General features: G+C 37.4%; 5 protein-coding genes and 2 long non-coding RNA genes across 13 annotated transcripts; 4 read left to right on the top strand and 3 right to left on the bottom strand.

Moving 5' to 3' along the window:
- Window positions 1–911: 911 nt before the first annotated feature.
- LOC143184332 (RCC1 and BTB domain-containing protein 1-like) lies at window positions 912–7,748 on the bottom strand. 4 transcript variants are annotated; one of them, XM_076386472.1, is made up of 11 exons: window positions 7,628–7,748; window positions 3,168–3,660; window positions 2,846–3,045; window positions 2,606–2,746; window positions 2,313–2,544; window positions 2,119–2,246; window positions 1,794–2,063; window positions 1,599–1,723; window positions 1,443–1,540; window positions 1,252–1,382; window positions 912–1,187 (listed from the first exon to the last, which is right to left on the bottom strand). In XM_076386472.1, exons 2-11 carry the CDS (start codon window positions 3,253–3,255, stop codon window positions 1,047–1,049), a joined length of 1,554 nt encoding a protein of 517 aa, XP_076242587.1. In that variant the 5' UTR covers window positions 3,256–3,660; window positions 7,628–7,748; the 3' UTR covers window positions 912–1,046. The 4 variants fall into 4 exon arrangements, with proteins under 4 accessions (XP_076242587.1, XP_076242589.1, XP_076242590.1 ...); XM_076386474.1 differs by having other exon boundaries at window positions 1,252–1,373; XM_076386475.1 differs by having other exon boundaries at window positions 3,454–3,660.
- Window positions 3,654–7,444, top strand: LOC143184331 (transcription initiation factor TFIID subunit 6). 2 transcript variants are annotated; one of them, XM_076386471.1, is made up of 9 exons: window positions 3,654–4,071; window positions 4,159–4,477; window positions 4,541–4,944; window positions 5,013–5,216; window positions 5,284–5,466; window positions 5,543–5,759; window positions 5,844–6,196; window positions 6,258–6,364; window positions 7,426–7,444. In XM_076386471.1, the coding sequence occupies exons 1-8, from the start codon at window positions 3,892–3,894 to the stop codon at window positions 6,351–6,353; spliced, it is 1,956 nt and encodes a 651-aa protein (XP_076242586.1). In that variant the 5' UTR covers window positions 3,654–3,891; the 3' UTR covers window positions 6,354–6,364; window positions 7,426–7,444. The 2 variants fall into 2 exon arrangements, with proteins under 2 accessions (XP_076242586.1, XP_076242585.1); XM_076386470.1 differs by lacking the exon at window positions 7,426–7,444 and adding an exon at window positions 6,465–6,950.
- On the top strand, window positions 7,611–17,087 carry Cib (thymosin beta cib). 2 transcript variants are annotated; one of them, XM_076386477.1, is made up of 6 exons: window positions 7,611–7,750; window positions 15,471–15,623; window positions 15,756–15,869; window positions 16,549–16,662; window positions 16,752–16,865; window positions 16,949–17,087. In XM_076386477.1, the coding sequence occupies exons 2-6, from the start codon at window positions 15,494–15,496 to the stop codon at window positions 16,978–16,980; spliced, it is 504 nt and encodes a 167-aa protein (XP_076242592.1). In that variant the 5' UTR covers window positions 7,611–7,750; window positions 15,471–15,493; the 3' UTR covers window positions 16,981–17,087. The 2 variants fall into 2 exon arrangements, with proteins under 2 accessions (XP_076242592.1, XP_076242593.1); XM_076386478.1 differs by lacking the exon at window positions 15,756–15,869.
- Window positions 8,135–8,938, bottom strand: LOC143184334 (uncharacterized). Its single transcript, XR_013002758.1, has 3 exons — window positions 8,828–8,938; window positions 8,360–8,746; window positions 8,135–8,289 (listed from the first exon to the last, which is right to left on the bottom strand). It is a non-coding gene; the product is annotated as an uncharacterized LOC143184334 (long non-coding RNA).
- Window positions 9,927–13,674, bottom strand: LOC143184335 (uncharacterized). 2 transcript variants are annotated; one of them, XR_013002760.1, is made up of 5 exons: window positions 13,473–13,674; window positions 12,462–12,662; window positions 11,378–11,584; window positions 10,632–11,184; window positions 9,927–10,021 (listed from the first exon to the last, which is right to left on the bottom strand). It is a non-coding gene; the product is annotated as an uncharacterized LOC143184335 (long non-coding RNA). The 2 variants fall into 2 exon arrangements; XR_013002759.1 differs by lacking the exons at window positions 9,927–10,021; window positions 10,632–11,184; window positions 11,378–11,584 and having other exon boundaries at window positions 12,266–12,662.
- A 1,353-nt stretch (window positions 17,088–18,440) lies between the features above and the next one.
- LOC143185193 (deubiquitinase otu-like) lies at window positions 18,441–18,782 on the top strand. The gene has a single exon (XM_076387975.1). It carries the CDS (start codon window positions 18,441–18,443, stop codon window positions 18,780–18,782), a length of 342 nt encoding a protein of 113 aa, XP_076244090.1.
- Window positions 18,699–22,087, top strand: LOC143185190 (uncharacterized). Its single transcript, XM_076387971.1, has 12 exons — window positions 18,699–19,015; window positions 19,094–19,232; window positions 19,304–19,473; window positions 19,543–19,917; window positions 19,992–20,151; window positions 20,233–20,299; window positions 20,372–20,615; window positions 20,689–20,790; window positions 20,861–20,901; window positions 20,974–21,046; window positions 21,123–21,437; window positions 21,510–22,087. The coding sequence occupies exons 1-12, from the start codon at window positions 18,799–18,801 to the stop codon at window positions 22,073–22,075; spliced, it is 2,469 nt and encodes an 822-aa protein (XP_076244086.1). The 5' UTR covers window positions 18,699–18,798; the 3' UTR covers window positions 22,076–22,087.
- Window positions 22,088–22,151: the final 64 nt, after the last annotated feature.

The following is a 22,151-nucleotide window of genomic DNA, read 5'->3' as shown; positions in this document are numbered from 1 at the left end:
AGTACTAGTTATCCGAAATCAGTTACCAATTATACGAACAAATTGCAAATAAACTGCAAAAATATTAATACCGAGTATCTGTTACTTTTCCATTCTTCTAGATTTGTGTTTTAACATTTTCAAGAGTCGTATGGTCCACGTATGAGTTAGGACATGTTGACCGACGATTACTGACGGTACTTCCATTTCATATTTATTTAATTTACGATAGAAAAGTGTGCGCAGGTCTCGTTTCTGATAACAGCAACGCCTTCAGCAAATTGCCTTCAATATTTTCAGGATATAATTCTTTATTTTAAAAGTCAGTGATTATCATAGGAATTGTATAAAGGAATCATAGGTATAATATTTAGTAACAAAATCTAGCTTATGAAGTTATAAGTTTATTTATTAGTATTAGTCTATTTATTTATTTGTTTATAGACAATCTGAGACTCCGTGGTATTTATAAAGTATAAATATGATTATTCATTGCAAAAAAGGATTTAAACAATTTGGTCAAAATATAAACCGCAAAATACCTAGCCATCTAGCGAGAATTTTCGAACTAACGCTTTCATAAAATGCACATGAAGAAAGTGACGCCTATGTACAACTTTCAAATTTTTAGCGACGACACCTATTGCTAAAAAAATTCCAATAGATGGCATTAGTAAGACTATTCTGGAGAGTTAGTTCCTACATATGGCTGTTAGATGGCGACAGAAGTATTGTTTAGCAAGAAACTTTAATTCATAGATGTCGTCACTAGGTGGCTAAACACATATTTTCACAAATATGTAGCATAAAGATGTGGTCATAATGAATGAATACAAAGCACAAATTATGACACAAGAGACAAATGTACATGATGTGTTACTGTGTTATTGTGTAAGTCCTGGTTTGCTTAAATTGCAATTAATTTACACATATTATAAAAATCAATTAATTTTATTTAAAACAAATGATCGCAACGAGATCGTGGCTCTTAGATAATGTACTTAGATAATGTCTTAGATAACGTACTCTTAGATACATCACAGGATCAAATGAATAAGGATTATAAATCATGTTTTAAAAACACCTGCTTCAGCAGCTCTGATCAAAACAGTTTTCATTAGAGATCTATTTAGTTCAAAAAAATGTGGCGACAGTATCGCCTTAGTCATGTGTTTTAAAGTAAAATTCAAACAGTATTCCTCGAATTCCTAAAAATAAATAATATATTAAAAATGTTGGTGATACTTTGAAAAATAATACATGAGACTTTACCTTAGCGTTGTATTTAACAGCTTCGGTATACAAAATAGATACATTCTCTGCACTAATATTGTTTTTCATTATTTCTATGCAAACCCTCTTCAACCTGTTCTCGCAATAAGTATGCGCCAATTCTGCAAGTTCTTTTTAGGCAAACATATAATTGCATAATAGGTCGTGAACTATAGTGAGAAAATATTTACCTACTACATCTTTTACAGATAGATCAACTTCATCCGTATATAAGTACTTCAAGAAAGCTTTGTACACGTCGTGAGAAAACTGATCATGTTCTAGAACGCTGTAACATATATGTGTAATAAACAAATTCCATTTATAGATTAAACAAATTAACTTACTTCTGATTATTCTCTGCCCACACTCCGTGGAACATAGCTCTGAAATACTGACATCGTATTTTCAAAACACTTTTGTGGACAAATATAGATCGTCCCTCCACTTTTACAGTAAGATCGCTACTAGTCTAAAAAACAAAAAAGTAGAAATAGTACTAAAGTAAGAATTGTTCAGATGAAAACAATTATTTTACGTACAGAATCATCGAATGCTTTCCTCAGATGAACTAGTAAACCAGATTCCTGGCGATCGTCAAAGATTAGCGGCTGATGCATAACTCTGGGTGATGAATAAAGCGCGAAAGCGTCGTGCAAACATGTTAGCGGAGTAAGAAATGGAGATTTGAATGCTGTCCCTTGACACCTACCCCATATAAACACCTTTCTACATACTCCCATAGCTATGCTGATGTTGCTTTTATAGGAAGCTGCTATGTCCAACACTTGCCCCATTTCTTTCAGTTTTAACTGGTAAAACATTTATTGTTCTTACTTCAGTTGTATAATTTTATTATGTCATTACCTCAGTTGGAGGACATCCAAAATTAGAGGTGTTAAGACCAAGTTCTTCATATGTATTGGAACCCCAAACATATAGGCCTCCTAGGTTACTCAGTGCAAGAGTATGTGAATATCCACAGGCTATTTTCTCTGTGAACACAAATGGTTAGTATTTAGTAAAATTTTCATTTATCTATACACATAATGATTCAATACCTATAAAAATATCATCAGGGCGCTCAAGTTTTCGTAGGGATATATTAAATGCATTCAATGGTACATTACTTCTTCCCACTTGTTGGTTTTTATTAGTATACACTTCTCCATTATTTGTAACTAACACGATCGAGCTATAGGTACAACTAATGCAAACAACATTTAGATTACGTAATAGTGTACTACTATTAGGAATTATTTGCTGACAGTTCATTTCACCCCAAACATATACCTAAACATGTGACTAATTATTATCAAAAAAATAAAAAGCTATTTTTCATTCAAAACTGTACCTCTCCATCACTTGTCAATGCGAGAAAAAAGCTAGATCCACAAGCTATATCCACAATAGGTCTTCTAATCCAATCGAACTTTAGAATGATTGGTGTCAATTGTTCGTTGCTGGTACCAGATACATGTCCCCAAGAATACATCTTAAGCATAATTTGTGTTTTTTAATTAGTATGAAATTAATTTGATAATTCCTTTAATCATTATAAACTTAATTTTATGAATAAACAAACTTTTAATACCTCTCCTTCTTCTGTGACAGCTACAACCTGTAGTTGGTCATTACATGCAATGGTTTTAATGTTTTTATTACATAATTCTTTAACTTCCTGTGGGACCCAAGTATCAGACGAAGTGCCTATTCCAAGGCAACCTGATTCGTTATTTCCTAGGCCATATACCATTTTATCATGCGTTACGATTAAAGCACTTGTGCCTTTGCCTGAAACAAGTCCTTAAGATGTTCTAATCAAAACTTACTAACCATTTATTGTTTCATAAAGAAATTTAATGAAAGCATAAAGAAAATATATCAAAATAATATAATAAAAAAAGAAACGTTACCATACACAAAAACCATATGGATGTTTAATAACATTTCTGGCTTTAATCGATCAAAAATTGGCCAGAATCGTAACTTTTGTGGAATCATATTGACGTTTCAAAATATGATGTAAAATACGTGTAATAAAATGATTTCAACAGAATTTAAATGAATCACTCTAATACTTTAATATCATCTTATGTTTGCATCTATAAACAACGCATATTACTTTCCCATCGTCTTTTGTTTACATTCCATCCGTCCGTGATCGCGCGAATGGGTCCCATGAGAACTCAATATACATACAGTGTCACTTTCTTCATTATCGATAATTTTTTGTAAGCTTCGCGAAGTTCTGACAGTCACCAGCAGAGCGTACTGTGTATCCAATATCCATAAACGTAACTATACCATATCATAAACAGTTACTGAGCGCCACTGAGCGCCAAACAGCGCCAAGGATCGTAGGTTGCCATTTGTTAGGTTAACATTTTGTTGAACAAGATTGAAAGTCTGCAAGTGACATACAATACATTATTTGTTAACAGTGTTCACGTTAAAATATTTTTTGATACAATACTTCTTGTTACAAAATGTGATAATCCACACATTTCAATTGATGTTTGTAGCTACGCAATTACGATGAATATTATACGTGGAGGATTACTATAGAAAAGACGTGCATTTGTGCATTATCCTAATAAGCTTGGAAGTTCACAGAAAAATAAATATTTTGTGTATCGTATGGAATGCGACGAACAAAATACTTTCAAGATGAATGAAAGCGAATCCATCTATGGGACCACATTGTCTCAGGAATCAATAAAAGTGATCGCAGAAAGTATAGGAGTCGGAAATTTTCCTGATGAAGCTGCTAAAGATTTAGCTGAGGATGTTAGTTACAGACTTAAAGAAATTATACAGGTTTGTATGTTATTATGTTAAAAATAAATTGCATTCACGTTTCATCTATAGAAACTATATTTTGTAATTTTTATGCTCATATGACAGGATGCTGCTAAATTTATGAGACACGGTAAACGCCAACGTATGACTACTCATGATATTGACCATGCCCTGAAAGTGAAAAATATTGAACCAACTTATGGATTTTTTGCCAAAGACCATGTACCATTTCGATTTGCTTCTGGGGGTGGTAGAGAATTACATTTTGTAGAAGAAAAAGAGATCGATCTTAATGAAGTTATATCTATGTCTGGTGGACAAACATGGCCCAAATTACCTCTAGAAATTACATTACGTGCCCATTGGCTTTGTATAGATGGAGTTCAACCCACCATTCCAGAGAATCCGCCTCCAGTTTCTAAAGGTAATGATTTTGGTTCTACAGTATTTTTATATGCTACTAACATTATACTGAATATTCAAACAGATGTTCAAAAGTTGGAGAGTGTTGATCCAACGAGTAAGCTAGCAAATAAGAATCAAAACATGGGTGTTGGAAAACCAGGTGGAGGTGGCAAGAGTCAAAAATTACGTAATGTAGAAACTGTTCACGTGAAGCAATTAGCAACTCACGAACTGAGCGTTGAACAACAATTATATTATAAAGAAATTACGGAAGCTTGCGTTGGATCGGATGAGGCACGCAGAGCCGAGGCACTGCAATCCCTTTCCGCTGATCCTGGTTTACATGAAATGTTGGCGCGAATGTGCACATTCATCGCAGAAGGTGTACGCGTTAACGTCGTCCAAAATAATCTCGCGCTTCTTATTTATCTTATGCGCATGGTTAAAGCTCTTTTAGATAATCCCAGTCTCTACTTAGAAAAATATGTACGTATTCTTGTTTTATAATCTATAATGAGTCTCTTGTTCAACTATTTTAATGTCCACATTTATAGTTACATGAACTGATACCATCCATCGCAACTTGTATAGTTTCGCGACAATTGTGTATGAGACCAGAAGTAGATAATCACTGGGCTCTGCGTGATTTCGCTTCGCGACTAATGGCCCAAATTTGCAAGAACTTCAATACATCCACGAATAATGTGCAAACCAGAGTTACTAGAATGTTCAGTCAAGCCTTGGCTAAAAACAGTCAGGTAAATTAATAATAAATATAAAATGTGGTCAATTTAGAAGACAGCAAAGGAATAATTATTTTTTCAGACTCCTTTAGCGTCTCTGTATGGTGCAATTGAGGGATTGTGCGAGTTAGGTCCAGAAGTGATCAAAGCTCTAGTCATTCCCAAAATTAAATCAATTTCTGAACGCATTGAATCATGCATCGAGGGGCCAGGTTTGTCGAGCGTAGATAAAAATGGAGCAGGTCATATAAAGACTTTAATTGTGGTAAATAGTTTTACTACTTGCAGCTTTATTGCAATTATGAAATACCATAATACAATGATACTATACTGTTTTATAGAAAGCAGTCGCACCCGTTTTGAAGACGTTACGATCTGCGCCTGATTACGTGGAAGATTACAAACAGGATTATGGTTATATAGGCCCTGCATTATGTGCAGCTGTTGCAAAAGCTCGAACACAACCAGCAACACTAGCAACAACTGCATCAACAACGACAGCCCTAACGACAAGTCAACAAGGCCCCACTTGTACAGGAAAAACCATTGTGCAAGCCGGTAATTTTACTTGGTATAATATCAAATTATTTGTATCTACTTTAATTGTACCGATCTTTGCTCATTTCCTTTTTGCTGTTGAAGTAACAAGTTCCAGTCCTGGACAACAAACTGGACGTACAATAATGTTTGGTACAAGCAGGACTGCTGGCGGAACAACAACTAGCGGTGGTCAGAAATTTGTCATCTTACAATCACGGTCGCAAACACCGACCGCCACCAACATCAATGCAAGTACGATACAACATCAACATCAACAGCAACAGCAGCAACAACAACAGTCGCAACAACAGCCGCAGCAACAGCCGCAGCAGCAACAAGTGAAGATCGCCCAAACCAGTGTCGCCCAACAGAAAACGCATATACAAAGTGGCGCACCGAAGTTAGTGGTTGTTTGTATGTCCAGTAGTAGCCACGCTACCACTACAGTGACTCAGGTACGTATAGTGCATTGACAAGTACAGCAACAGAGAATTATTGGAACGGTATTGTTCACAGGGAAACATGACGGCAAAGACGCAGAGCGTTTTCGTTGCGCAACAAAATGTTGAGTGCTCGCTTAGTCCCGAAGAGGAACAACAATCCTTTCAGTGATAGAAACTGAGGTGATTCATAACAGTCCAATTTTCGATACTTTGTACAGAAGTAAATTCTTAACATTTATATGTTTAGTATAAGGAAAATAAAGATTTTTTATAAGTTTAGAAATATAACAAGCATGAGCTGTGGATTCGAATATTCAGTGGAGTGGAAGGGGTATATGTAACTTAACTTGAGGCGAATGGTCACAGGTCATTTTGGTTCGTGCAATCGAGTGAATCGAATCGGCATAAACGTTTATTTCTCATTTTAAGCAGTCATCATACATCACTAAATCTCTGATTTCTTTCTAATATTCTTAGTTTTATATCTTTGCTGCGTGAAAGATATTAAACGCGGAAATAGAATAATTAACTTTTACTCATATCTATAATTTCAATTCTTGTTCAAAGCCAGAAGTCTTAGACTCGAACATTTATCAAAACTGAAAAGAAACAGCGATTTCGAATTCGAAGTTGAAATCAATTTGACTTTAGAAAACATATTCAATGCGTCTCTAAGATTACTATTTTAGCCCAGCTCAAAGATAGCACAGGGTATCCATTTTACACGTCCCCAAGAAAATCGATCTACCCCAGTAAATCCTACAATTCCCAAGCACTGGAAACACCCAACGGGACTGCCATATGACATGCAGCTGGGATAACTACACGATGAGTCATTCGAGCTCGTTACCCCCTGAAAGTTTCACCCTACTCTCTTTTCTCTGTCTGATATAGCAACGGTGCTCCCTGTCCTTAAACAAATTCTGAAGCAACCTCGATATATGCTCATATTTACCAGATGCCGCGAAATATATAAGGTAAATATCGCAATACCTAAACGCCTAGGATATCAATTACCCCAGTAAATGAACAACTTAAAATTGCGTTTCCCGATATTTTAATTATATGATCCCAGAAACAGGATACCATTTCGTGACACCCGTTTTTATTTTTAAGCCTAAAATTGACTAAAATTAACGGTTATTGGGACAAATCAGGCAAAAAAGAAAATCATGTTCACGCTGAAGAGAACGTGGACTTGTTTTTCGTGCGACGAATGTGAAATCATTCTCGTCGCGAAGGGTGAGTCAGCTACCCTCGGATGACGGTCAAGGAGACGATTGGAGGAAGCGTTCAAAGGATGGTAGGAGATGTCTGATAGAGGGGAGGTGGTGAATGAGAGAACGCGATTCGCCGAAGCTCGGAGTCGGAATTCGTGGTGGGGAGGAGCCGAACACTGCGAGCGTAGGATCAGCAGAGGGAAGAGTGGCTCGCTGGTGTTACCTGGTGTTACGTGCCGCGGCATTGCTAGCCGGTCAGTCAGTGTACCGTCTCCTTCCTGCCCTTGAACGTTCGGCTGGACGGTGTTCCTTGCGCTCGCCTACCTCTCACAGTGACAACTGACAGGTCAGTGCTCTTTCTATAATATATATGTACGCATACGTTATTTCAATACACACACACACATACACACATTTTACACAGCAATTTCATGCAAGAAATTTGTTCTCCGAGTGAACGTTCTATCAGCTCGCGTGCGACCGGCTTTCTTCACCGACTCGAAGAAAGGCGATAAACGATTGTGCATACGAGTGCGTGTGTGTGCGCGCGCGCTTGTATGTGTGACTTTAACGTTGCGAAAACTACATGCAGATGATCGTTCTCGATACGCGGTCGTTCTCTGTCTTTTCGACCAGCGAGCTGGTCAAGAGCTTACCGATACCTTTTTGTCCTGATATTGATCGACTTCGTTCGGCGATCGAAAACTGAGGGGTGTGGTCAAATCACAGTACGCGTTCCGTGCATTACGAATCTCTTTTCGGCGCTGACCTATTCCGTGATCGGTTATCGGCGATATTTTTAATCGAATTATTCTGTGGTGGCCAGTCGGAGGATAGAATTAATTGTCATATAGTTTCTGTCAGATGTTGGCATGCATATTGAATCTGAAAATGCATTCGAATCTTTTAGAAAATTGGAGTAATGGAACTTTTACGAAAGATTTCTTGTATTTACCTTAGGGATGAGATATAGACGAATAATGTTTCTGCAAATTGAGAGTAACATAGTTTCGGTGTAAATTTCCAGCTGAATTTTTCGTGGAATTTTGGATGTCGCGTCCCGTCACGGGTGGGTTTCTGTATGTACATTGGGATACGATAGGATGGGCAAGGGCGTGGTTTTGACAGATGCACTCCGCTGCGCATCGGCCGTACCAATGCGTTTTTCGTTGCCGAGTGGCAAGCACATCTCCCTTATGGTTGCTCGACAATTTCCTGTCTTTCGCTGCGACGCAGATTATTAGAAAAATTAATCTGCTATCCAACCCATTCGCTTTCAACACTTAACTGATACAACTCAATCAGAATTATTTATTGGTAGGTAACAAACACTGTCGAGCATCTAAAAAAGAATTCTAATGTAGAACATAAATCGAATTACATATTACTGTAATTAGACGCGCGTAATTTTATGTATCCATACCTTCTCCGAGGGAGATTCCACAAGTATTTGCATCTTATCATGTCCCGAACGAGTTTGGTTCACTTCAAGGCGAACGAGAAACTCTTTGGAATAAGTATTCCGCAAAATCTGTTTATCGATTCACGTTGCGTCGAGAAAATCGTAATTGAAGAAAAAATCGGATTCCACATCGAGATTGGAAGTCCAAGGAAGGGCCTAAAACGAGTCGACTCGTAAGCTCAGTCTCATGAATATGTGTACATGTATCTTTTTTGTTATTGGACGGAGCGTGTAGTCGGCTGCGGCGAGAAGGAAAGGAGATTCGTGTCGATCCCACGCGATCTATTAAAAATCGCCTTTTTACCCATGACCATGAAAGCCGAGGTCGTCGATACGTTATGTAGTACATACAGATAGTTGCGGAGTTCACGAACCCCACTCTTCGACCCCCGCATTGCCAATCGATGAAACCGTCTGCCACCAGTCGACCTTCCCTCAATGCAACCCCTTGTGTACGAGCTCACGTACACAGACGTACCTGCGCGAGAGCTAATTTCATTCACGTTTCGCGACAGAAATATCCTGATGCATTTTAGAAGATTTTCAAGGTTGATCCACGCGGAGGTCACGACACGACTATTATTCGTTTCAATTTCGAATTTTCCAAGGTGTAATTAACGAGCAGGATGCAATTGGAACGACCTAAAACTGATTATTTGTTGAAATATATTTCTCAGGTCAGAAAATTAGTTTTTTAAAATTCATTGCTGTAAAGTTCTTATATCTGAATTTTAGTTATTTATACCGCACCCCCGTTAAGTATCGAGGCCGCAGGATGTCGCTCGTCGCACGGAAGCGTAATGGCGAGAGCAATCTACGATCCAGGAGATTGGGTCAGAGGGATTTCTTTGGGGGCTCTGTTCATTCACGGTGCATTCCTTGAGGCACTCGTTTCACGAGCCTTGATTGTAGGAAAAATCCCCTCACACTCGTATTCAGGCACAGCTTATTGTATACGTAATACAGCGTACCTCGTATTTCGTTTTGCTGTTTCTGCAATAATTCAATCGATCTTTGAAGATTTTGCAATTTTCAAACTCTGTCAAATATATACAATAATCTGTACTATAAAGATTTGTAATCTAGTTATCAAATATCCATCAGTGGTTTATTAGAAAAGCGACTAAAATCGCCTAGTCATCAAACTTGAAGTACCTGAAAAAATGAAGTCTAATTTAATCTATTTTTAACTAAAGTGAAAAGAGTACAGTGCAATCTTGATTATCCAAAGTACCACAAGATTAAAACCTGACAAGTAAGGTAAATCTCCCAATACCTAGACGCTTAAAATCTCAAACATCCCAGTAAGTAAACAATCTAAAACTGTATGTCCTGAGGTTCCAGGAACTGTGGATACTATTTTATGACACTACTTTTTATTTTTAACAAGATTATCTAATACAGTAGAATTGAAGCCTAAAATCGCATAAAATTAACGTTCAGATTTAAGTGTTCAGATATTGGGACCTGGTCAACTACTGGGACATTTACCTTACCTCAGTCCCAGTCGTATTCGCGGGCTGGATACAAGCGGCCGCGCCGCTTAGTAACACGTAATACGCCCCTGAACGTACGCGCCACCGCTCGATACGATACGCGCGCGTCCAGGGTTCGTTAGCCGTCACGGTCGCCCAGGAGCGAGAGAGAGGCAGGGAACCGAACAGAAACGGAAGGGAACGGGATGGGAGGCAGGATCGCGTTTACCTCGGGCACGAGCGCGACACGGAATCGCGTCGCACACGCATTTTCTAGGCGCACGACGTACCATTTTACGTGGGTATCACCATGAACACGTAGGTGGGCAGAGTGCAACCCACCGGTCGATACAGACTGTTCGTTTCTCGCACCGAATCGAACGGCTGCATACGTCACCGAAGGCCCTCCATTAAACGCGATTAGTCCTGGTTAATTGGCGGCCCGCGCCAACTCGTTAACGACCGACTGTAAAGCTGTCTTCATTGAGGCAACGAGGAACATTTTGTCGCCTCTGGTTGCTGCGTGCTCCAAAATGTTTTTATCTCGCGAAAAGTTAAGTCCACACTGAAAAACGTTTGAGTTCTGTTTCGATTTAGGGCGGCACATTCGGCAACGAGCGTTGACTTCCAGGATATATATGGAACGCTAAAAAAATTCTTCTTTCTTGCTTTAGTGGAGACATAGCTGAAGGATACGGGACCACTTGAGAGTACAACTGTCGCGAGTTGCTTTTTAGAGTCTAATTTATGAGTATACGCAGTATTAAGGGCACTCTCAGATGTATATCCCTCAGTGATCGAACGTACTTGCAGCTGGATCCAGGCAATTGACTGGCGAGGTACCTGAAATCGATGAATATTGTAGTTCTTGTATTTTTGGTTATCATTTGTATTCTGTACAATGGGCAATATAGAGGAAAAGATAGAATATGCAATGGGTGCAAGGTTTCCTACGAAATTGGCCATTTAAACGTGAATTTCGCGGGAGGTTCTATCAATCGCGATGAGCTTGACTTTAAAGCGTGGCTGTACTTACACCAACGCGTCGTGTAAACCGGCTAGCGCGTCCATGCGAGCAACCTAGTTTCCTTATTAACTCACAGACCTCTTTTCTCCTTGCGAGATCAAGTAGAATTTATCGTGATTTCTCCAGACACCGTACCGAGCATTTTCATTTCTCCTTCCGTCGCCACGATAATCCAAGATACACGTTCGAGCAGGCCACCGTTCAGCTTCCTGACTCCTGTGAAATCGACCGACTTAATGCTATAACGCGCCGCCAGATTTCACGACTCAAAATGCAGTAGAACCTCGATTAATCGACCCGAGACCCAAATCAAAGATCAAGCTGTATTAGAGAATTAGTATTAAGGTTCTCAAAGGACTTATCTTGATATACCAAGGATTAATCGAGGTCCTACGGTACAGGCATGTATATACACAATAAAAAGAGTTTCAAAATTGAACACAGGTCATACTTATTCTTAAAAATAATAAGAATATAAGATATAAGGAGCATGTACACTACTATGCATTACTATTTGACCATTATCACATTACTTAACACATATGGAATGCATTTGCATGCTCTTCTATTTGTACTAACTGATATCAGATGTTATTCTCATCGATATTTGTAAACCTCATACAGCCTGTAGACAAAACCATATTAGAAAATTCTACTTGAAGTGTAGTTCATACATTTCCAATAATGTCCATCTCCAACTACTTATGCACAGTAGTGTATGGCATTGGACATAGTAGCCTTTAAAGAGATTGATCGAAGTGAGTATCGTTACGCTCGATTCGCGTGTACCACGCGTTTTACCCGACCATGCTAGCCGCACACACAACTAATCGAGGTATCTCCTCTTCGTTTTATTACCGTTACGTGCACCGCGTGTGCGCGGATACGTTGCGCGTATGTATGTGTGCATGCACTCGATGCAAGACTCCTACACGCGTGCTACAGGGAGAGAAGAAATATTCAGCAAACAGATACGTAAAGGACGCGAGTATGCTCCATGATTGCGTATTCGTCCTCTTTCGAGCTCTCTCTATATACAGCCATGCGACCAGCTACCATATAAGGACCTATACACAGCCTTGTCGATGCTGACCCATCGTTGGAGCATGTATCCCTCGAAACGCGCCGGAGCCATCGCTTCTCGTTCGTTTACCCAATTTTCCATCGTAAATCGACGTTTTCTTCGACTGCTAGCTGACTTTCATTTAACACATTTTCTTGGCCGCTATCGACGATGCAATTGTTATCTTTTTCTTCGATTCACCAGAGTAGATATCTATCTATCGTGTTATCACTGGAATGAAATCATTTTCTAACGTGAACATCGTTCAATTTTATGAAATAACAACGAGTTGTGACTACGTTACTATGTTACTATGTATAGTAATTAATTAGTAAGCGTATAGTAAGATGGCTTAATTAGTCGTTTAGAATGCAGAAAAATCTTGCGATTATTTCGTGCAATCTTCACCCTCTGACATTTGTTTTTAAGAAACAGTCGTCTAAACGTGGAAAGTAAAACACAGTGAGTAAAACAGCGATAGAAATGATGGGGGAGAACTGAACGAGTATGAGTCATTGTGCGCTCAGTGGTGCACAAACGTTTTTAATTAAATATCCACTCGCCTCTCGTTGAACCTACAGACATGGATTTAGCTAATTACGTTCACCTTTTTTTCGCTATGCAAAAAATGAATTTTACAAAGCCTTGCTTGGTAAAACTGTTACCACGAATTCCTCGAAATTTCGTAAACGTGAAAAAATGGCAATTGATTGTGTGTCACTGGTTTAACACACACGTAAAATAAAACGCTATAAGCACCAGATTCAAAATATCATACATTTATATACGTACAAATATGCGACGAGAGTCGCTGGAACGTGCGAAGACTATAAATTATTTTTCGACTTGCAGCGAAGGGACTTTCATTTGCGTCGCAGTTATTGTGAATGCACGTTTTTATAGACAGAGTCAGATATAAAAAATAAATATTGATCGAAGATATTTCACATTATTTTCGTAAAATTTTACCTTAATTTTCCTCAGTTTTTCAAATACTTATGGTTATATGCGAGAAAGATTCTGCGTTGCAAGAATACTTACAATTCAGTAAGAAATAACGTGAAGAGGCGCGTATGGCAAGAAGCGAAGTGGAGGGAAGCACGGACCGGAAATCGGTCGTGCTTCTGGCCACTTCCGCTTCGTAACGATGATACATTACAGCAGGAAAATTTAGAGAGGAACAGCGAACACATTTTTCCTTCATACAATCTTCTCTTAATTTACATAAACACATGATGGTCCACTTAATTCTTCTGTGATTTGTGGCACACATATCTCCACTTACTTCTCTCTGCGCTTAAAATAATATTAGAAGCTTAATTAACACGAAAAAAAAATAAGAATAGAAGAAGTTCAAATATATTCGACCACGAAAGGGTTAACGCGTACACTGTTTCCTATTTTCTAATTTTCAAGGTTACTTTCGACTTTCTCAGACATAACCTTATAATTTTAGGTAAAATCCTGCGAATAATAAAAATGATCGCGTTGCATGATCTACCCTGTAGATTTCTTAATAATTAAAGACGAACACTGAAAAGGTGTTGTTTTAACACGATTTAACGCATTCAATTTCAAGGAAACGTAATTACAGCAAATCCGTTATTTTCGCTCGCAAAAAGCTGGAAGACCGGAAATACTAGACGAGCAACGCTTACCTACCTTTGCATGCGCCAGACAGTGCCGTTACTCGTTCGGAATTTATGACAGTTAAGTTTTTTTGATTTGCATCTCGCGTCAAGATGAGAAATCGTTTGTAAGTTGCATTTTTTTCGATCGTTGACGCGGGTAAACGGCTGTCCTTACTAAAAAAAGAATTTCAAAAGCGTTGAATAATGTACTTTACGTTCGACCACACATTCCAACATCTCTGACAATGAGCTTCGTAAGCTTTACGTGGAAATCTCTACTCTATCGGTATACGTGTCGATAAACACGCACACACAGAGAAAACGCAACCTTGTTTCATTCCCAGTAACACGATACAATGAACTGTCGCGTTCGCTGACATCGACACATTCCCTCGTTTTGTTATTTCCGATGTGTTTACACTTCGATCCTTGCTCAATTGTGCAAGCAACAATTCGAGCAATTACATTGTTAAGTTAACCGATGCATTTCCGGTAGTATTTCAATCGGCAGATACAAAAAATACGAAAATCATTGAAGTTGCTTCCAAATATAACTGTATGGAAAGTCGATGTATAAAAAGAGAACACAACAAATATCGAGTTTTTTAAAACAACCCAAATTAATACCCAAAATAATCTAAATTATTAGTCATTGATAGATTAACCCTTTTGTGACTTGTGGGATAATATTTACTATTTTTTCTGTATCTAGGAATTCTAGATTGACGTTTAAAATCTAGTTAACGAAAAAAGAGAGAATAAAAATAAAAATAAGAAATGCTAAAAAAATCATTTAGTCACGAAAGGGTTAACTCGATAAAAGATGAATTTTATTATCAATGGTAGTAGAAACAGAAACGTATCGCGTCTATGAAGAAAATTCAACGGTTAAATTCAGATTGATTCAAGTTGTCAATGTCATTTTTGTAATTGGAACTCTTCTCGCCACGTAATTTTATTCTCTGGATCCTGGCAGCCGAAGCGGACTCTTACGGACTGCAAAGTATAAAAAATGAAAGAACACGCGTTATTTTTAAATAAAGAATGTCACGTAGTTTATCGTAAAATCTTGTGGCATTTGAGCGTTAATAGATTCGGTTATAACTCCATTCATTGTTAACGAATAATTTGTCGAGGTTATACCTGCTCGTGGCTGCCGCGAATCACAAATCTCATGGAAATTACGTCGATTAATCCTTTCGAGTCGAATTTTTTTAAAAGACATTATTGACTGTATATATTAATTTTAAAACAAGCCAAATGGGGATATATTTATTCCATTAGGCATTTTATTATAACACGTGGCACGCATGTGTCTTGACAGACTCGAAAGGGTTAAATTACTCGCAATATGCGATCTAATGGAATGCTTTATTAATTAATAATAAGAATCTGCTTTTTATTCCAGATTAAGGGGCACAACACAGCACCATGTCGAGTCCATCGTTGAAAGACCTGCCAAAAGTAGCCTTAGACTTGAAAAGCGAATTAGAGGGATTCAATCACGGCTGCATGAAGAAAGCCGCGACCGCTGAGAAAAACGTTTTACCTTCCGCCGAAGGTATAACCGCAAATCACGTCATTTCCCGGCGTTTTTTGTTTCGTTAAAGCGTCTTTTTACATTAAGAAATATATGTATAACCCCGTGATCAGAGTCCTAACGCAAACAGTAATTCGTTTATTAAAAATGTAGACGTACGACAAGAGCGAAGGCATTCTGAATTAATTCACGATGTGGAGTCTTTTAAGCCAGATCAATTGAAACACGCCGACACGAAAGAGAAGATTATTTTACCCAACGCCAAAGGTATCGCAATGATATGTCGACCGCTGGGAGAACATGCAATCGACCAACAAATATTTTGCATTATTCTTTTCAATATTTTTCTTCACAAGCCAATACGATTACTTTCACTTTTGGAATTTTTTACAATTTTAGTTTCAGGACACGTGACTTTTAGACAACTTTCTATATTTAAAATAAGCATAGATATTTCTGCTTTGCGGAGTTAATTGATTTAACAAATCAGTAGCTAATGTATGAGAGACACGATATTTTTTGGCCGATTGTGCCATTCGGATTGTGTGGTGTCCCTTTGGTCGGTGGTAGGAATTTCTTGTGGGGCGATTCCTGGCTTCTGGTGCTTCGATCGGAACATACACGATGGAAGATCATCTTTTTTACTTCGCTATGTTGTTTCAGTAGCTTAGGAGGGGTTATTTTGCATGTACACGGCCGTTGGACGGTCGCGTACCCTGCATTATCGTCGATAATGGTGCAAAATTATGTACGCCTCGGTGATAAACGGTTTCAAAGTTATCGCAGTACTAACACGTCATAGCTTGGACTTTCTTTGCTAGAAAACGCTTGGGAACAGTTAAAACAATATTGCTTAAAAGATGTGCTCTGTTTCTACAGATTGTACAGATCTTCTTATAGCTCTTCGTACAGTTCGTTTTTCTGACATTCTTGTGTTATTTTGTAGACGTAGCCGCGGAGAAAACTCAACAAACGCTAATCGCTGGTATCGAGAAATTCGACCCGACTAGTCTGAAGCATACCGAAACTCAGGAAAAGAATCCGCTACCCGATAAAGATGGTACAGTATCGCGTTTCCAATTCGTTATACGATTTTTTGAAAAAAATACGAGTATAAGAAACTAACGCGAATTGATTTCTTTGGTGCAGCGATCCAGCAAGAAAAAGGAAAGCAACAGTTAATGTCTGGCATTGAGAATTTCGATCCTGCGAAATTAAAACACGCGGAAACGCTTGAGAAGAATCCCTTGCCGACCAAAGAAGGTGAACAAAGCTGAAATTATATCTATGGAAAGACATAGAAAGGAAAGATATGAGTGGATTATAAGGAATATTTTCTGTTTTAGCGATCGACGCGGAAAAAATACGCGCTGCTTAAACGAAGCTTTGAAAATGAAAAAAAAAAAGCACGGAAAGGAAAAGGAGCAGCGACTCGTCATTTCTTCCATTTTCTATATCATGACATTTTATAATAATTATTCATACATTGCCGACAGGAAAAAAAATAAGGAGAGAATGCGAAAAAACTGTGTTAATGTAATCTTATGATTATACTTATCCTACCGCCATGAGCGTTCCTTTCGGCGAGATGTACAAGTCGATTTTTACACGGTACTATTAACAGCGAAACGCTGATGAGGATTTGGGCCCAAACTCAACTGAAAACATGAAGTCTGATAAACGATCAGCTCAATTCCTAACGTTACCAACGTTGCATTATTTTGGGCTCGATTCAACATCCGTCTCCTTAAGCACTAACTCGCCAAAGGATGTACTTTTTATACTAAGAAAGCTCTGCACGCAGGCAAACGTTATTTTCGATAGCAACAAAATTGGTAGCATTGCATGCGTTACAGATATATCGCAATGGTACAGCGGTTGATCTTATATTTCTGTAAAAATCATATTTTATATAACGGGCTATTGTACTTTTTTAATATTTCGTACACATCGCATTGTCATTCCGATAAAAATTACGACGAATAAAAAGGTAATTTGTAAAGAAGTCTTATGATGTTTCAACCACTTCCGTTTCATATCGTATTGACAAAAAATTCGACAAAAAACTCGATTTTGTCGGGACACCGTTTCCTTTGAAGATTCTAACGTCGTTTGAAATAACGCGCGGAAAAGTAAACAAAGGAAATGTTCGTAGCTGAAACAGATTATAGCAGTGGAGTCCTTTCTGATGCAAAAAAAAAAATATCGATCACGATTGGTCGATGAGTTCGCATCCGTCCAATAATCTCATAGAAATCGATTCTAATAACAACTTCGCGAGTCACGAAAAAGGACCTGTTGCTAGTCCTTTGGTAGCCATGCTGGTATCGCGTGTGCAAAGTAATTTGTAGTAGGTTCTCAAACGTTTCGTTATCATTGACAATACCGGCTAAGATCAAGGTATCGACAAATCATTCATTTTTTTCCTAATCAGGTATAAGTGTGATTCCTTTCAGTATTTTTTCTTAATTTATTTTCGAATTGGCTATTCATAATTCAGTACACATATCGATGTCCATTATCTTTATTCGGTCGAACGAAATCACTATCGTAGATATCGAATCTTTGATAAATGTGACTGTCCCCTTGCCCATTTATGATTGTTGAGTGTTTACGTTTATTAATTAATGACGCACTTAGAGAGCGGAGTTTACAATCGAATGTCTGACAAAAAAGGGAGGGAGCCCTATCGTAAAATTTCGGTATTTTTATACACAAATAGTTTACTGAATTAGATAGTAATCGTATGTACGCAGGATCTGTATTTTTAGATTCAGTTTGATAAGTGAATGAAAGAAATGAACAGGTTCCTTAATTCTTTATTTTAACTTGTAGAAAATGGAAATATCACCTAGGAAACCTTCAAAACGTGCACAGGAACCTGTTGATGAATGGTTGCAAGTTGAAGGATATTTTAGGAAACATGCACCTAGAGATCCAACTTGTTTGTTCAGAGCAGTCAGTGAACAAATTTATATGACGCAACATTATCATATAAGAGTTAGGAAAGAGTGTGTAGAATTTATGAGAAAAATGAGACATTTGTTTGAAGAGGTAGATTTCATACACACAGTAATTGAATCATTTTTTTTTACTTTCGTTTATCAATCAATACCTGAGTGGATCATTTTCATATTTTACCTTCAATTTTATTCCTTAGAATGTACCCATTCCATTTGATGATTATCTCGAACAAATGGCATGTTTTACTGAGTGGGGTGGCATGAATGAAATTCAAGCCATGTCACTGCTTTACAAGAGAGAATTTATAATATTTAATGGTCAAAAGCAAATTCATCACACTGTTACTAATAATGGTTTCAAAGATGCAATATATTTATGTCATACTCCACAGAAGCAATATGAAACTATTTACACTAGAGATTTTGTTGCATCTGCTGCTTATTGCCAATGTAAGAACTTTATTATCTTCATAGGTTCTTTGCTTTTTAAGGTCCTATTTCAGTTTTATTTCACAAAATGATTTGCAGCTATTGTTTATCGGACTTTGTACAAGGATGTCTTTCAAATGAGTAATATAGAATCTACTGTTTATAAAATGTTACATGACCGAAGTGCTACATTCAGGCATGACAAATTTTTTCTTAAGGACAATGTTGAAATACGAGAGTAAGTTGATTAATACTTATGTTGCTAATACTTAATCAGAAACAATATAAACTTAAATTATGTGTACTTAGTCGGTTGACTGCGGAAATATATAATAAGGTTGAAAATGGAAGCTATGAGGGGGAAGATGTACAAACTATAGTAAAAAATATACCACCTTTCCCTTATAGAGTTGCAAAAGCTCTTGATCCTAATATTTACCGTAACACTGACTTTGATATATGGCATGAAATCAGAAGAGGTAATAAAAATTTGTATTAAAAGTTCTATTATTGCATTACAGAAAATGACATGCATTTAAATATTTCAGAGGTGAAAAATGCTGGGTGGACTAGGCACAATAGTCATGAATTACAAATTGGTGGTAAATGCTTAGTGCAAATGGACTTCAATGAAGAAGAATTCGACAAAGCTAATAATAATATTGTTTGCGTATCTTCTCTTGAAAAGGATATTAATAGTAATGATGCAAAAGCATTGCAGAAGAAAGGCAAGCAGGATCCCACATTTTTCTATGGTCACATTCAGGAAATGAGCAAAAATCAAGGTCCTGTATTAGTTTTTATAGAAGAATTAGGGGAGAAGAGAATTGTACCATACTGTGCTCTTAAACCACTGCCTTTAAAGAAAAGTAAACACAGTAATTGGTTACCAGTATGCAAAAGAAACGTCCTTATAGAAACAAGTTAGTTGATAATGAAAATATAATCACTATTTACACATATATTTTTATAAAACATTGATTGCATATTTTAATAGCTCAAAAATGGAAAAAAATGTGTGGCCCATCTCCGCGTAAGTTTAAGCAGTCACTTGTCAACATAAATATTTTATCAAATGATACTGATAGACATGGAAATAATAATGATAATGTTAATGACATTAACAAAAACAACTTTCAGTGGAATACCGAAGCACTGTAAATATTTCACCTGTAGTAATTAATTAGACCTGCATATCATTATTTCATTTATGACTTATTCAATAATTTTTATTCTAGAAAGTTAGACCAACAACAGGCGTATGATAATTATACCGCAGAAAAAGGTTCCAATTATTCAGTTCAGGTAATTCGAAACGTTTAATAATCGTACAAATGAGCAATACATCAAAATTAGTAAGAACGTTTCTCTTTTCAGAATTCTTCAGAAATGTATTCTACGAGAATGATTCTTGACAACGGTCAGTCTTCCGCAATAGACGTCAGACAAGAGAATGGTAAAACTCGTAAAGAAAGAAACTCATTCGCGAATAAAAATTCTGAGAATAAATTAGGTAAAAATTCAAAGTCTGATGATGTCATGAATATGGGTAATAATGATGGATTGAACTCATATTCAAAACAAAGAATACAAAACGAAGCTTACTGCCCTCCATATCCTGGTGTGTAATCATAAAATAGTTATTTTATTTTAATTTTACTAATTATTAATAATTGGTAACATTAAAAATACAGGAGACTCTGTTTGTGCATCTCAAATGGATCAAGCGCTACGCTCTGTTAATTGTTCTGTACAAAAGAGCGTAGATATAAATGGCAGTGACCTACCTCTATCAGGTATCTAAATAAATATTTTTTTCTCGTACAAATTGGGAAGATCGTATTTACAAATATCTTCTCCTTTTAGATCCATTTACATTGAGATTTTTTTACAACTTAGGATTAGAGGTATGCTTCTTACATTTAAGTTACTATATATTACTTTATGAATTAGATGACCTATTTTCAATTATTTCACAGTACTTTCGAGGTAACAGTAATTGGAATTATTTAACAAATGGACAATCACCTGGTTTCGAACAGTGGTACCAAGGTATACTGAACTTCACATTAATATAAATGTTATATTTATACATATATTTATTTTCCTTAACGAATGTGTTAAAAAGGTGTACCTCAAAATGAAGACGAAATTATGAATATTACCAGTGCGATGCAAAATTGCACACTATCACCGCAAAAGCGAGAACACGGCAATGAGCACAAAGATATTGGAATTTCATCGCCTTGCCAGGAAAATGGAGATAAATGCGTGAACAGTGCGAAAGATGGGCAAATACAGAAATCAGAGAGTCTAAAAGAAGATAGTAGGAAAAGTGGACCGCAGTCTCAGCCAGAGAAAGTAAAAGAACAGAATCCTATTAATAAAGACTCCCCTCGCATAAATAAAAATGGAACAAGTGCACGATTTAAGAAGAATTCAGGTAGTATACGCCAATGATGTTCATAAGTTTCCTGCTTCATTTAATTTCACTATAAATTAGTATTTTCTGCAGATCGACAACGTGGTGGTCAAAACTTTCCACAATCAGGCAATCAGTATTCATCCTGGGGATCGACTGCTAAGTCTCCAAAGTCACAAGAGAAAGGCGATGCTTCAAACTATCAACGTTCACGCTCACTACCTCAGGTACACGCTCCTCCTACAAATCCAGTGAACTCCTATCAAACCCCGTACATGCAACAAGGCATGTATTCTCCATTGCCGTACTATGGAAACGAGGTAGACGCGTTTGCCAATTCGTATTATCCCCCAAATCCAGGAATTTTCCCAATCTCTTGTTTACCACCCTCTGACATGCCCGATAACAACAACGTGCAAACATTTACACCGCACATGTATCCTGGAGTAGATTATGCACAAGCCTATTCGGGATTATTCCCACCATTTATGTGTCCTCCACCAGCTTCATATAACGTTCCACCACCAAACATACAAGAACACTGGTATGCAGTTGCTGGGCAACCGCATTATATGCAATATGCACCTGTGTTACCTGTACCTGCGGAACCAACGTGCAATGGAATTGTGCAAGGTGTCAACCAGAATACCTCACCTTAAACAACGTAAATTGAGTATCATCACTTCTATGTAGAAAGATATGCATATAAGAAGATTTGATTTCTTTGGGTATAGT

Source organism: Calliopsis andreniformis, chromosome 10 (genome assembly GCF_051401765.1).
Source record: "Calliopsis andreniformis isolate RMS-2024a chromosome 10, iyCalAndr_principal, whole genome shotgun sequence".
Classification (NCBI taxonomy): domain Eukaryota; kingdom Metazoa; phylum Arthropoda; class Insecta; order Hymenoptera; family Andrenidae; genus Calliopsis; species Calliopsis andreniformis.
This window is presented reverse-complemented; position numbering and strand designations above follow the sequence as displayed.